Genomic DNA, 14545 nt, shown 5'->3' with positions numbered 1-14545 from the left:
GAGGAGCTGTGCCCAAGGGAAGGAGCATCCCTTGTCTTACAAGGTGGGGGTTCCTTTTCCAGGAGAAGCTGCTGCCTGCGGTCCCCAAAGGAAAGACTCCTTTCATTTGTCAAATGTGCATCACATTTTCCTGGTGGGATTATTCTTTGGGGAAGGAGGGCAGGGACAGTAGGTTCCTGCTCAAGGAGAGTTAGTGGTTGCAAATGCACCAGAGACCTCCATGTCTTCACGACTACTGTGCTGGGCTGAAAAGAGCCTCCCTCTCCTCCATACCAAGTCAAAATCCTTCTTTTGACCACCTAACACAGCCTTATAGGAACATAGGAAGCTTCCTTCTACTGACTCAGACCATGGACCCATCCAGCCTGAATGCGGTATATAAATATTGTTTATTTTTATTTTTTTACTTTTTTTACTTAGCTTAATATTGTCTACACTGACTGGCAGTCTCTCCAAGATTTCAGGCTGGAGTCCCTCCCATCCCTACATGGAGATACCTGGGGGATTGCAAGGCAGATGTAAGACCTCCTGCTTGCATGACACACACACACACACACCCCATTTGCAAAGCAGATGCTCAGGACCCCAATACTTCAAGGGCCGCCTCTCCTCAGATGAAGTGCCCTGCCCCCTGGGATCAAGATTTGAGGCCCTTCATGTGCTTCCTCCATGAGAGGTCCAGAGGGCGGCAACATGAGAACGGGGCTTTTCTGCAGTGGCTCCCCGTTTGTGGAATGCTCTCCCCAGGGAGGCTTACTGGGCACCATCATGGTATATTTTTTAGGCAGCGGGCAAAAACTGAAATCCTAAAACGTCTTCCTAACAAAAACTCTGCCATTGCATTCTGATCTCAGGGCTCAGAGAGGGACCCCCCCCCCAATTTTCTGGCTTTGCTTTGCTGACAACCTCTCTCCTTGTCTTTGTTCCCTGCGAATGGTCCATCAGTCCAGCTATTCAGAGTCGGAATTCCAGTTTATTTCTCCAAGCATTAATTTAACTCTAACACTTACTAAACCCATGGAAATCCATAACAGTTTGGTTCACAGTTGGATTTTTTTAGTTTTATTCACACACATATACAACCTGAACCTGCAATGGAGAAGTTCACAGCATTAAACTCCGAAAGGGTCCCGATTCTCCCATTACTGCAGCCTCCAAATCAAAAAGGCAGCCTACATTGGGTTCTGCCTCCCCCCCTCCAGCTTGGAAAAGAGTTTTGGATAGAGCATCTGGTGTGACCCAGTCCTGTTGTTAATTTATATGAATGGCCTGGTTAAAGTTTCATGTATAGTCACCGTGGCAAGGATATTGTTTACCAATAAACAGAAACTACAAATAATATAATGTATAGGAGAGTGGATCGGGGTGTGTGTGTGTGCGTGCAGGATGCAGGAGTTTGCCATAACGGCTAAAATTAAAAACTTCCTTCCAAAATTGCTCTGTTTGTAGACACTCCCACCATGTATGCTGACATGTACCTATAATTTGGCTTCAGTTGGTGGAACTGGCACTTGCCGCTGCCACACAATACCTGTTCCACATCTTGATCTTTTAGTGTGGCAGCACCTAAACTTTGGAACTCCCTGCCCACTGGTATCAAGCAGGCCCCTTCACTGTACTCTTTTCAATGCCTCCTAAAAACATTTTTTGTTTAGACGAGCCTACCCAGAAGCGGCTTTGTCATGCTGGCCACACGACCCGGAAGCTGTACGCCAGCTCCCTCGGCCAGTAAAGCAAGATGAGCGCCACAACCCGAGATTCGTCCGCGACTGGACCTAATGGTCAGGGAGGGGTCCCTTTACCTATACCTTTACCCAGATGTTTAGAAAGTTGTTTCAATATTTAATCTGATTTTAGTCTTTTATTTTAAATTTTCTAAAGTCTTAAATTATTGTTTATTTTTTCTTATTGATAATTTAATTGCTTTATCTTTTTTGTAAACCACTTTCAGGCTTTTTCATTATTATTATTATTATTATTTTACAATGAAGCAGTGTATAAATTTTATGAAACCAATAAAGGTGCAGAAGGAGCACGTTCTGTGCTCCTCTGCCATTTAAACAGAAAGAAATATATTCTTCTGGTTTTTAAGATTAGCTGCCCAGTAACAGTCTTCTGGATGACCCGCAAAGATAAAATGATAATACACAATTTTAGAAATGTTATAAAACAATTGCAGCGTGACCATTTCCAAGCAATTTTAAGAATGCAGGTTTATAAAAGCCTGGGAGAACAAAAAAGACGTTTACTCGGAGCAGAAAAAAAGGCAACTAAAATAAATAACAACAACTTAAAGGAAGGGCCAGGCACGGCTCTCTGGGAGGCCTTTTGACAACCTAGTGTCCTCCAGCTGTTTGGACTACAAGTCCCATCAGCTGGCGCAGGGGCCGATGGGATTTGTAGTGCAAAACATCTGGAAGGCAGCCGGTCACTTCCCCCTCTGGGCTGCGCATCTGGACCCACCTGGATCTGTACCGCAACCCCTCCCTTCCGCTCCCCTGCCATGCCCTCTTTCCGCCTCTAGGTGTCGCCCTCCTCCACCTTTCCAACCCCCCCCCCCGCACTTTCGTATTTTGCTTTCTCTAAGATCCAGGATTTTTTTTTCTCCCCCTCCTAAATTCCTTTCTGGTCTCTTTCCGGCCATGTGCGATTGCAGTTTCCTCTGGGCGTCCATTTCAGCAGGCTGCAATTAATCAGCGGAGAAATAAGGCGAGGAGGAGGAGGAGGAGGAGACCGAGGAAAGGAGCAGGAGAAGAGGACCAGAAAGGGGACAAGAAGGGGGTCCCCTCCCCCCCCCACCACCACGCCCGATCTCCACTCTCAGTCCCATATAGACCACCCTGCCAAGGCTCCCCGAGCGCATTTCCTTTCCCTGGGGGGAGAGGAGCTGCTGCAGAGAAGACCCTCCCGGCCTTAGGGATCTTGGGATTCTGCTTCTTGGGGAGAAGATCTCTGCGCCCCACGGAGGACCCTTGGCTGATGTGAGTGGATGGGGTGGCCAGGGGCTGCCAGCCGGGTCTCTGGGGCAGGAGGGGCGCTGCCTGCTTGGGTGCGCCGCCCGCTTCCTCCATCCCTGCAAAGCCCACCTCGGGTGGGGCTTGCCTGGGGCTTCTGCCCGGAGAGGGCATCATCCTCTCCAGCCCTAAAGCTATGGCAAGATTTCCCCCAGCTCCCTTCCTTTCTGGGCCAAAATCCCAGCTGGGCTGGATCGATGCAGCAGCCGCTCTGAGCCTGGCTTGAACCTAGCAGCTGGAGAAGCCTCTTCAATCAGGGACATCTCCCTTTTCAGCCCCCCCCCCCCAACCTGAAGAGGGACCTGGTTTTACCTATATATTTCCATCCCTTGAAGCTTCCAGGAGACACAGGATCAAAGGAGACCCCGGTGCCCGTCAGAGAGAGAGAAATAGAAAGGGGTTTCTAATATACAGTATATGTCATTGCCAGCAAGGACTGTTATATATCGCAGCGAGGGTGTGTTGGATTTTTGCAGCGTCTGAGCGCCCCTCGGTTTCTCTCCTGCAAAAAAGGGGGAGAGGATTTTGCTGTGGCTCTGAGGGGTTTGCATGTCACCAGCCCCGCTCCAGAGGAAGGCCATGCAGTGAGGAGGATGTCTCTGTCCAGGCTGAACAGTTTCCTCAATGGCTTCCTGGAGGACCCCTCTGGGACGGAGGCGGCCGGAGCAGGGGACATGTCCGGGGTCCTCAAGCGCTTGGAGACGGGCACCGTGCTCACCCTGTTCTACCAGAAGAAATCCCAGAGGCCCGAGCGGAGGAACTTCCAAGTGCGCTTGAAAAGCAGGCAGATCATCTGGAGCCGCAGCCCAGAGAAGGTGGAAGGGGATGGTGAGTTGGCCGGGGACTGCCATGGTTTGGGACGCTATGGTTTGGGACGTTGGAGGGAAAGGAGCGGTGGGGTGGACCGAGAATGTGGGTTCTGGTGCGAGATGCATGGGTCTTTGCCGAGAGGGAAGTAGTGTGGAGTTTGCTCAAATGCGCTCTGGGCTGGGCCGCACTCTGACCCACTGGCCCAGGTTATTGAGTGGAGGAGGCAGTGTTAGAAACTAGATTGGCTAGGTGCCAACTGCCTCCTTGAACCAGGGTTACAGTCGTTAAAACAGAACGCCTAGTTGCTATTTTGGGGGCAGGTAGCTTGAAAGTCATATTCTTCAATACGACTTTTTGGTTCCTGATTGTGCAGATGAAATATAACGGGTAGAATTCTGCAGGATGTGGTATTTGTGTGTGGAGAACAGTCCAAGGATCCCCAGGCATGCGCCTCCAGGTGGTGGAGATGTCGTGAGCCATCCTGGTACCCGGGCATCGTCACTTGGTCGCAATTGGCCCATAGCCAGGTGCAAAATGCGCCTGGCGAATTTCTAACCCTGGGAAGATCTTGGCAACCCCAGTCTTAGCAGCCATTTATCCTTATGATGCTGCACAGGTGTGCTTGGGAAACCTGGCCACCAGGACTGGCACACCAGAGAGTTGTGAGGGCGCTGGAAACGGGCAGGGAAGTGTTGTTGAGCCGTTGGAACCTTCTGGGATCTGATGCCACAGGTGAGGCTGTCCTGGAAGCTGTTGTTATGAAGGCCACAGTGGGTTGAGGGGGGGATGTGTCTGGCTTCTTCTGGCTTCCATGGATGCCTTAGTGATCGGGAGTTGGAACCATCCTTGTTCAGCCCAAACCCTGACAGTGCTGTTTGTTTTGTAGACTTTTTCCAGAGGGAGCAGAGTGCAAGTGTGTGTTTGTGCAACACAATTTTATACATAAAAACTCAGGCACCTAGTCAGCTCCAGGTATGCCTTGTCGTCCCATCAGGTCGCTTGAGACCAGAGCGCCTTCCGCCAGCATCGCCCGGTGGCTCAGTTACAACCCTATCTGGGCAGGGATGACCCGGCTGCAGTAGTCTATGTTCTGGTAGCCCCAGTATTGGACTACTGCAGTGGGCTTTATGTGGGGCTGCCCTTGAAGACTGTTTGGAAACTTCAGCTAGTGCAGAACGTGGCCAGCCAACTGCTGGTGGGCTCCAGGGCAGCTGATTATATAAACACCGGTCCTGGCACAGTTGCACTGGCTGCTGGGACATATCTGAGCCCAGTTCAAAGTGTTGGTTTCACCCAATAAATCCCTGTATGGTTCAGGACCCCAATATCGTTGGAGCACCTTTTTTGGCTGGCATCTACTTAGGCCCGTCAGTTGAGTCCCTTTTCGCAGACGTTCCCTTTGATGCTCTCTCCTCAGTGAGGCCTGCTTGGTGCCATCACTAACATGCTTTGGGGAACCAGTTGTAAAAATATCTCCCAGATATTTGATGGATTGTGATGGTTTTGCTGTCTGCTGATAATGCTGCTGCTGTTTTCTTTGGTCCGTTTTGCAGGTTGTTGTGATATGATGCTGTTCTTTCGTGTTTATTCTTATCTTGAGCGTCACGGTGTTGTCAAGATCGGGCAGACTGTGACGCAGGAGAAGGAAGGTTAGGGAATAGGGGAACCTGGGAGTGGCTGTCTCCCCTTTCTATCCTGACCAGTCACTTTTGGAAGGGGGATAGGGATGCCAGCTCTCCCGCCCGACCTGGAGGCAGCAATGCTCACAGTCTTGACATCCCCACAAGGGTAGAAACTCTTGTCCCACCTCATCTGTAAAAGCTGGTGTGAGGGACAGGGAAACTGGATCCACCATAATAATAATAATAATAATAATAATAATAATAATAATAATAATAATTTATTTATACCCCACCCATCTGGCTGGGTTTCCCCAGCCACTCTGGGCGGCTTCCAACCGAATATTAAAACAGTACAGCATTAAACATTAAAAACTTCCCTAAACAGGGCCGCCTTCAGTTGTCTTTTAAAAGTAAAATAGTTACTTATTGCCTTGACATCTGCTGGGAGGGCGTTCCACAGGACGGGTGCCACTACCGAGAAGGCCCTCTGTCTGGTTCCCTGTAACCTCACTTCTCACAATGAGGGAACCACCAGAAGGCCCTCGGTGCTGGATCTCAGTGTCCGGGCTGAATGGTGGGGATGGAGACGCTCCTTCAGGTATACAGGACCAAGGCCGTCTATCTTTCTGGGAAGATTACCTTACCCGACCCATGAGATAAAGGTAAAGGAGCCCTGCACGGTTAAGTCCAGTCAAAGGCAACTATGGGGTTCCAGCACTCATCTCACTTTCAGGCCGAGGGAGCCAGCATTTGTCCGCAGACAGCCTTTCCGGGTCCTGTGGCCAGCATGACTAAACTACTTCTGGTGCAATGGGACACCATGATGGAAGCCAGAGCACCCAGAAACACTGTTTACCTTCCCGCTGCAGCGATACCTATTTATTTACTTGCGCTGGTGTGCTTTCGAACTGCTAGGTTGGCAGGAACTGGGACAGAGCAACAGGAGCTCATTCCGTCATGGGGTTTCGAACCGCTGACCTTCCAATCGGCAAGCCCAAGAGGCTCGATGGTTTAGACCACAGCGCCACCCATGAGGGCAACTGATCTCCCATACAGCACTTTCCTCTCTATTTGCAAGTAAACCAATTTTGCAAATCATCACAACTCATCATCTGAGTCTCCTGTTAATTTCTACCCAGGTCCCGCTTACAGGCTTCCCCATGGCATCTGGTTGGCCAGCTGTGGGAACAGGAGGCTGGACTAGATGGGCCATTGGCCTGATCCAATATTAGCCGTATCTTTGCAAACCCAAGCAAAGGAGGTAGGAGTGGAACCCCCCCCCCATTGGGGGAAACACTGGGACGTCTCACAGATGTGCTATTCCAGCACAGGATGTTGTGCTTTGCTCACAACGTCTGGCCACAATGCCTCCTTTTGTACTTGCAGATGTGCTCTCTCGCTTTCCTGCCTCAAAAATTCCTCGGCTTCCTTATCTCCCACAAATCAAAGAACAGACTCTCCAGTTCCTTAGAATGAGCTTAAGAAAAAACCCTTGCTCATCCCTTGACTTCCAGGACATTTGTTGAGATCAAGAACATCCTAACGGCTCAAGGGAAAGTTTGGGAGAGAAATTGGGGACATGGGGCTAAGAACAACGGAGGGGGGTGAATCATAGAGTCGGAAGGGACTCAAGGGTCATCTAGTCCAACCCCTTGCAATGCAGGAATCTCAGCTGAAGCATCCATGACAGATGACCATCCAATCTCTGCTTAAAAACCTGCAAGGAAGGAGAGTCCACCACCTCTTGTGGGAGTCTGTTCCACTGCTCAACAGCTCTTACTGCCAGAAAGTTCTTCCTGGTGTTTAGTCGGAATTTCCTGAAACTTGAAGCCATTTGTTCGAGTCCTACCTTCCAGAGTGGGGGGGGGAGCTTGCTCCATCTTCCAGGTGGCAGCCCTTCAGATATTTGAAGATGGCTACCCTGTCTTCTCTCAGTCTTCTCTTTTCCAGACTAAATATACTCAGCTTCTTCAACCGTTCCTCATCAGGCTTGGCTTCCAGACCCTTGGTCATCTTGGTTGCCCTCCTCTGCACACCTTCCAGCTTGTCAACATCCTTGGCCTAGAACAGGACACAGGACTGCAGGCTCACTGGCAAGCGAAGGGATAGGGGCAAGGGCCACAGCTCAGTGTGGGAGCACCTGCTTTGCATGCAGAAGTCCCAGCTGCAGTCCGCAGCATCTCCAGTGAGGGTCAGGAATGTCCCTATGTGGAAATCTTGGAGAACAGCTGCCGGTCAGTGCACAGAGAGGGTAGCCAATGCGCTGCCCTCCAGATGTTTCAGACCACAGTCCCCATTGGACCCCAGCTCAGCCAAAGTGACCCATGGTCAGGGATGATGGGAGTTGTAGTCCAGATGTTCTGGGAGGCACCTTATTGGCTACTCTGGCGTGGGCAAAGCTGAGCTAGACAGACCAATGGTCAGACTCTGTCCGAGGCAGTTGATGATGATGATGATGATGATGATAATAAATTTATTATTTATACCCCACCCATCTGGCAGGGTTCCCCCGGCTACTCTGGGCAGCTCCCAGCAAAATATTAAAATACAATAATTCATCAAATATTAAAAGCTTCCCTAAACAGGGCTGCCTTCAGATGTCTTCTAAAAGTCAGATAGTTGTTTATTTCCTTGACATCTGATGGGAGGGTGTTCCACAGCGCGGGTGCCGCTACCAAGAAGGCCCTCTGCTCGGTTCCCTGTAACCTCACTTCTCCCAGGGGGGGAACCACCAGAAGGCCCTCGGTGCTGGATCTCAGTATCCTGGCTGAACGATAGGGGTGGAGACGCTCCTTCAAGTCTACTGGGCCGAGGCCGTTTAGGGCTTTAAAGGTCAGCACCAATACTTTGAATTGTGCTCAGAAACGTAGATCTCTTTTCAAACCAGGCCTTTCTGATCTGCATGTTTATGCCCTGTGGATCATGTTCCCAAGAAGGGAGAGGGAGCCCACTTGCAAGGAAACAAATCTTTCACCCAAAGGACACCGAAAGAAACCCTGCCCACTCTTCCTTTATAGCGCAAGGCCTCTACCCTGCACCCCACTTTGCCCTGCAGGAGTTTGACTCATGGTGAGCCAAGTGGGGTCCCCCCACAGGGATTCCCCCAAATGGAGCCTCTGTTGCAAAGGGACAGGATTTGGCCTTGGAGAATTCGCTCTGCACCCTACCCGCTTCCCTTCCCTAGCTCCCTCTCCACTGGGGATTACATATATCAATTCTCTGGGAAGTCCGATTTGCCGGTTGTCAGATTGATCTGACCTGTTCCCCACTTGTATGGGGCAGCTTTTAATCCTCTCAACCGCACCAAAGCAAAGGTCAGCCCAGCCCTCCCTCTCTTGATGCATCTCTTAGGCAGAGAGGGGGAAAAGGCAGAAGGATCTCTAGGTTGCCAAGTCCTTTCCGGCCTGACGCTCCTGTGCTTTAAGCTGGCTTGCTTTTTCACGCTGGTGTTTTCCGAATGAGAAACCTCGGTCAGTTAGTCCTCCTCAGCAGTGTCTGTAGAACCCATCACTCTGGTCAGACCTCACCTGGAGTACTGTGTCCAGTTCTGGGCACCACAGTTCAAGAAGGATACTGACAAGCTGGAACGTGTCCAGAGGAGGGCAACCAAAATGGTCAAAGGCCTGGAAATGATGCCTTATGAGGAACGGCTTAGGGAGCTGGGTATGTTTAGCCTGGAGAAGAGAAGGCTAAGGGGTGATATGATAGCCATGTTCAAATATATAACAGGATGTCATATAGAGGAGGGAAAAAGGTTGTTTTCTGCTGCTCCAGAGAAGCGGACATGGAGCAATGGATTCAAACTACAAGAAAGAAGATTCCACCTAAACATTAGGAAGAACCTCCTGACAGTAAGAGCTGTTCAACAGTGGAACTTGCTGCCAAGGAGTGTGGTGGAGTCTCCTTCTTTGGAGGTCTTTAAGCAGAGGCTTGACAGGCATATGTCAAGAATGCTTTGATGGTGTTTCCTGCTTGGCAGGGGGTTGGACTGAATGGCCCTTGTGGTCTCTTCCAACTCTATGATTCTATGATTCACTCTCAGGCATCTGCCTTCCGGGTAAGCAAGCCTGAGATTTTTTAACGGCCACCTGTCATGGATGCTTCAGCTGAGTTTCCTGGGCAGGGGTTGGCAACCTAAGGCCTATAGGTCACAAACGGCCCACAGGGGTTGTATAACCGGCCCATGAGCTGCCCCTGAACCAAGCCACCCACTCGACGAGTCCCCATGCGCTGTGCTAAACCGGTGTAGCGTGTTGTGGGGACTAACTTCTGTGGCGCCGGAAATAGCAGGTGCGATCCAGCCCACAGAGGGATCTCCGCTGGAGTGAACCAGCCCAGGCAAGGTAAACCTTGCCGACCCCTGTTCCTGGGGGTTGGACTAGATGACCCTCGGGTTCCCTTCCAACTCTGCGATTCCAGGATTCTATGGGTCTTCCCCCTGCCCCTCCCAAGACGTGACAATGGCGTGGCTTCCGTGTGGGATGAAACACTGTGGTTGCGGTGGGATGATGCTAGCGCCCAGGGTCAGAGTGCCAGGAAAAGCAATCTCTGCCGGCCCCTTGCAGCTTGTGCTGCGGTTCCTCCTAATGCAGAACGGAAGCTCCCTCTTGGTGCTTCCAATGCTGCTAAAAGCTTTGGGGTCGTGCCCTTCTGCAGCGCCTGGTCGGACGCCACATCCGCGAGGGAAGCAGCTGTGTGTGCTCTCTGCTTCTGAAGCGCCCTTGTTGCAGCCGGGGTGTGGGGTGTGGGGTGTGTGACTCGCTTTGCCCCACTTCCCACTCTCTCCTGCGAAGGAGCAAGGGGCGGAGGGAGACAGCATGATCCTGCCAGAAATATACTGCCCCTAAGTAACCCAGCGCAAGCGTGCTTTTGAGGGGGTTTGTGGTCTTGCCCGGCTCTGTAGCCATTTGTGGGCGGCTGAGATTCTTCCCTTAGTGCAGGCTCTCTGCAAATATGTTGAGGGAATTGGAGAACAGAGAGCTCCTTTGGTTAAAGGCCAGCCTGGGGACAAATTTGCTATTAGTAGGTATCATCTGGAGATTAGCAGACTTGTGTTTGTGCTCAAGGAGGGCTCTTTATCTATCTGTATTATTCCTGCACACCTCCGTTGCCAACAGCACTTTGAATTGTGTTAACCTAGCTGTGATTCCTGCATGCTGCTTCTTTTTTAAAGTCTCCCTTTTCCACTCCATCTTCTGATTCCCAAGCATCAAACACAGCAACCCGTGTTTTTCAGTGATAGGTAAAGGTAAAGGGACTCCTGACTATTAGGTCCAGTCGTGACCGACTCTGGGGTTGCGCGCTCATCTCGCATTATTGGCCGTGGGAGCCAGCGTACAGCTTCCAGGTCATGTGGCCAGCATGACAAAGCCGCTTCTGGCAAACCAGAGCAGCACATGGAAACGCCGTTTACCTTCCCGCTATAGCGGTTCCTATTTATCTACTTGCATTTTTGACGTGCTTTCGAACTGGTAGGTTGGCAGGAGCTGGGACCAAGCAACGGGAGCTCACCCCATCACAGGGATTCGAACCGCCGACCTTCTGATCAGCAAGCCCTAGGCTCAGTGGTTTAAGCCACAGCACCAACTGGGTCCCTTTTCAGTGATAATAACCCTTTAACTCTCCCAGAACCTCATGTGCAGATCTGAACAAGTGCACAACAAAAACACTCATCTATTATTTCTTCTTCTTCTTCTTCTTCTTCTTCTTCTTCTTCTTCTTCTTCTTCTTCTTCTTCTTCTTCTTCTTCTTCTTCTTCTTCCTCCTCCTCCTCCTCCTCCTCCTTGGCTTATGTGCCCCGCAAGGCCAATGAGCCTGAGTTGCATTCATGTTTTTCTACCCGACCTCCTTCCCTGCCTGTTGGCTCAGCCTTGCCCAGAGGCCGAAGGCTCCCTGCCTGTTGGACAAAGGAGAACTTTATTTGTGGCTAAATAAATAAACCGTTGGTTTTTGGCAGCTGCAAGCCCCTTGGGTGCTGGGAGGGCACAGGGCTATTCAAAGATTAGCTGTGTGACTGGCAAATCCCTTCTGGGCTCCAGCGGGGATTTCCTCTTTAAAAGGGCAGTCAAATGTGGACCCCAGTGTGGAAGGGAGATTCTTTCATAGAATCCTAGAGTTGGAAGAGACCACAAGGGCCATCCAGTCCAACCCCCTGCCAAGCAGGAAACACCATCAAAGCATTCTTGACATATGCCTGTCAAGCCTCTGCTTAAAGACCTCCAAAGAAGGAGACTCCACCACACTCCTTGGCAGCAAATTCCACTGCCGAACAGCTCTTACTGTCAGGAAGTTCTTCCTAATGTTTAGGTGGCATCTTCTTTCTTGTAGTTTGAATCCATTGCTCTTTGCCCCAAGGCAAGCAGGAGGCGCCACCCTTGAAGTCCCAGGGCCTCCCGGGTCGTGGCACCCTGATGTCTTTAACCCCCTTTGCTGAAACTGGAGCTGTGGGTGGATGATAGTTTTTCCAGACAGCTGGGTTTCCGTTATGCATGCTCATAGGGAGCGTAGGACTGTGAAAGCAGTCAAGATCGAAGCATGCCGCCTTGAGCTCTTGGAGAAAAGGTGGGGTTTAAATGTAAAAATAAACACACTCTTGGAGCAGCAAAACCCCATTGTTTGAGCATGGTGGATGTTCCCTGTGGGCCGTGAGGTCTTCACCGCCAGTCAGCAAAAAACAGCAACAGCAGCAATGCATTTTTCTTGAGTCTTCCTTCGTCAGAAAGAGGCCCTCCAAAACAGCTGTGCCCTAAGATATTTTGGGCACAATCTCTTGGGAAGCTCTGCAGTGCCGTCTCTTGTAAGGAATGCACAAGAGCCCTTCTGTTTGAGTGGGAGAAGTTGCGCTGCCGGTGTGTCTGGCTGCGCATGTCCAGCCGTGAGAAGGGCGAGCGTTGAAAACGGGACAAAAATGGTAGGTAGCCCCTGTGAGACTGTTTTGAGTGAAGAGATCTCATCTGAGACTACACTGGAGAGAATGTTAAGGAACCCGGGTCGTTCCGGCCCATGCGTAGGACTTGAGAAAAAGTTCTTTGGCCTTTGCAGAAACTGCTAAAATGGAGCAATGGAGATTGTCATTTCAAACCTCCTATTGGGCATCTTCTTGTAGCTGGTAGCTCAACACTGGGAGGACCCCAAGGGAGCCATGTTAGCTAACTGGCATAAGACAGCTTGACGAGTCACTTTGGTGGAAAAACCGTCTACTTCCAGCTAAAGGAACAAAGTGTGAATATTCTTTTGTGGGAGACGGGCACTGTTTCATAGTTTAAGAAAGCAAAGGTGATATACGAGGACATCTCCCGGCAGAATACAAACTTTTCTGGCTGCTACGGAATTCATAGATTTGAATTTTAATACTTCCTAATGGATTGAACTGACAGATTACTGGGTTTCTTGGGAAGGCAGCCTCTAGTCTTCTTAAGCACTGTTTGGTGGTGTTGGAACGGGCTCCCTCTGAAATTGGTGGCCTCTCCTTCCTTGGAGGTTTCTCAGCAGAGCTTGGATGGCCACCTGTCAGCTATGCTTTAGCATTGCAGGGGGGTTGGACTGGATGACCCTTGGGGACCCTATGATTCCATGACTCGTCTGTGGGAGGAGGAGGGGGGCTGTTTTTTATTATTAAAACCCAGTCGTTAAAGAATTACGGTATACAGTGGTACCTTGGTTCTCAAATGCCTTGGTACTCAAACGCCTTGGAACCCAAACACCACAAACCCGGAAGCATGTGTTCCAGTTTGCGAACTTTTTCGGAAGCCAAACGTGTTCCATTTTAAGTGTAACGCTTCCAATTTGAGTGCCACACTTCCGTTTTGAGTGTTACGCTTCAGATTTGAGTATTACGCTTCCAATTTGAGTGTTACGCTGAGGTCTGCCTGTTTTTGCTATTTATTTTGCGTTTTTGTTTTCCGGCTCTTTTTTTAGTTTTTGTGACTGTGTGGAACCCAGTTCAGCTACTGATTGATTGATTGATTGATTGGTTGGTTATGTGACTGCGGTACATTGTTTATAGCTTTAATTTTATGGTTCGATGGTCTTGTTAGAGAGTAGAATTCATGTTGAATTGCTGTTTTAGGGGTGGTTTATAAAAGTCTGGAACGGATTAATCTGTTTTGCAGTACTTTCTATGGGAAAGCGCGCCTTGGTTTTGGAACGCTTTGTTTTCGGAACGGATTCAGTTTGAGAACCAAGGGACCACTGTAAAAGGAAAGAGAAAAGGGACGAGATGAGAGCGCTCCCGCTCCAAGGGCAGAAAAGGCCGCCTTGCGCTGAGTCAGGCCCCTCATCCGCCTTGCACACAATAGCCGTCCGTTCTGACTAGCAGCGGCTCTGCGACTTTCAGACAAGAGTCTTTCCTGGCTGTGCCGGAGACGCCAGGAAGTGTGCCGCGGGGTCTTTCTGCACGCAGAGCCCAATGAGTGACCTGTGGCCCTTTCTGTGTTGCTGTCAGTGCGCAGGGTCCGCAGAGCCACAGCGCCGGAAACTTGCATATGTGGATGTTGCTGTGGACCCACACGGATGTTGGCACGTAGCTGTGACCCCCTATGCGCTTTTTCCCCACCCTCCTTTCCCAGCTGGTCCTCCAGCCTCTTAATTATCTTTCCTGCCCTCTACCTGCTGCGATCTGTCGGAGCCCAGCTGCAGAAGGAATTTGTTGCTGGAAATCCCGGGATCCGGCCAGTTTCCTGCCTGCTTGTGCGGGACAATAACTTCGAGTCTGCTGACATCGCTCTGGTTGCCGCCCGCACCCCAAGGCCTCTGCATGGCGGCGTCTCGGTGACTTTGGTTGGGAGAACTTAATTTGTAGTGAGATGACAGTTGCAAGAAAGGAGTTTCTGACCTAAGGGTCACCCAATTCAACCCCCCTGCAATGCAGGAACGACAGTCCATCAATCTACTAGTTCTCAGCTGTGCAGGATAGGCTTGCGCAGGAAAACGTTCCACGGGATTGTGACTTTTGTTGCTTATTTTACCCACCCATGGAAGCTCACCGAGAGATAAAGAGCGCTTCCACTGGGTTGAGGAACGTCGTTTTCGGCTGCAAATGAAGGCAGGGGAGGCAGGATTTCACCTTTGCCAGGAACCTAACTCCCCCCCCCCCACTCC

General features: G+C 50.5%; 1 protein-coding gene across 1 annotated transcript in view; it reads left to right on the top strand.

Annotated features, from left to right (window-relative positions):
* The first annotated feature begins 2665 nt into the window (after positions 1–2665).
* Positions 2666–14545, top strand: part of LOC118089856 (1-phosphatidylinositol 4,5-bisphosphate phosphodiesterase gamma-1) — a 72570-nt gene continuing 60690 nt past the window's right edge. The window contains exon 1 of the mRNA XM_035124907.3: positions 2666–3842. Within this exon, the coding sequence (XP_034980798.2) occupies positions 3608–3842 (235 nt within the window). The 5' untranslated portion in view covers positions 2666–3607. The remainder of the gene's footprint in view (positions 3843–14545) is intronic.

This window comes from Zootoca vivipara, chromosome 8 (genome assembly GCF_965207765.1).
Source record: "Zootoca vivipara chromosome 8, rZooViv2.hap1.1, whole genome shotgun sequence".
In the NCBI taxonomy this organism is placed as follows: Eukaryota; Metazoa; Chordata; class Lepidosauria; order Squamata; family Lacertidae; genus Zootoca; species Zootoca vivipara.
This window is presented reverse-complemented; position numbering and strand designations above follow the sequence as displayed.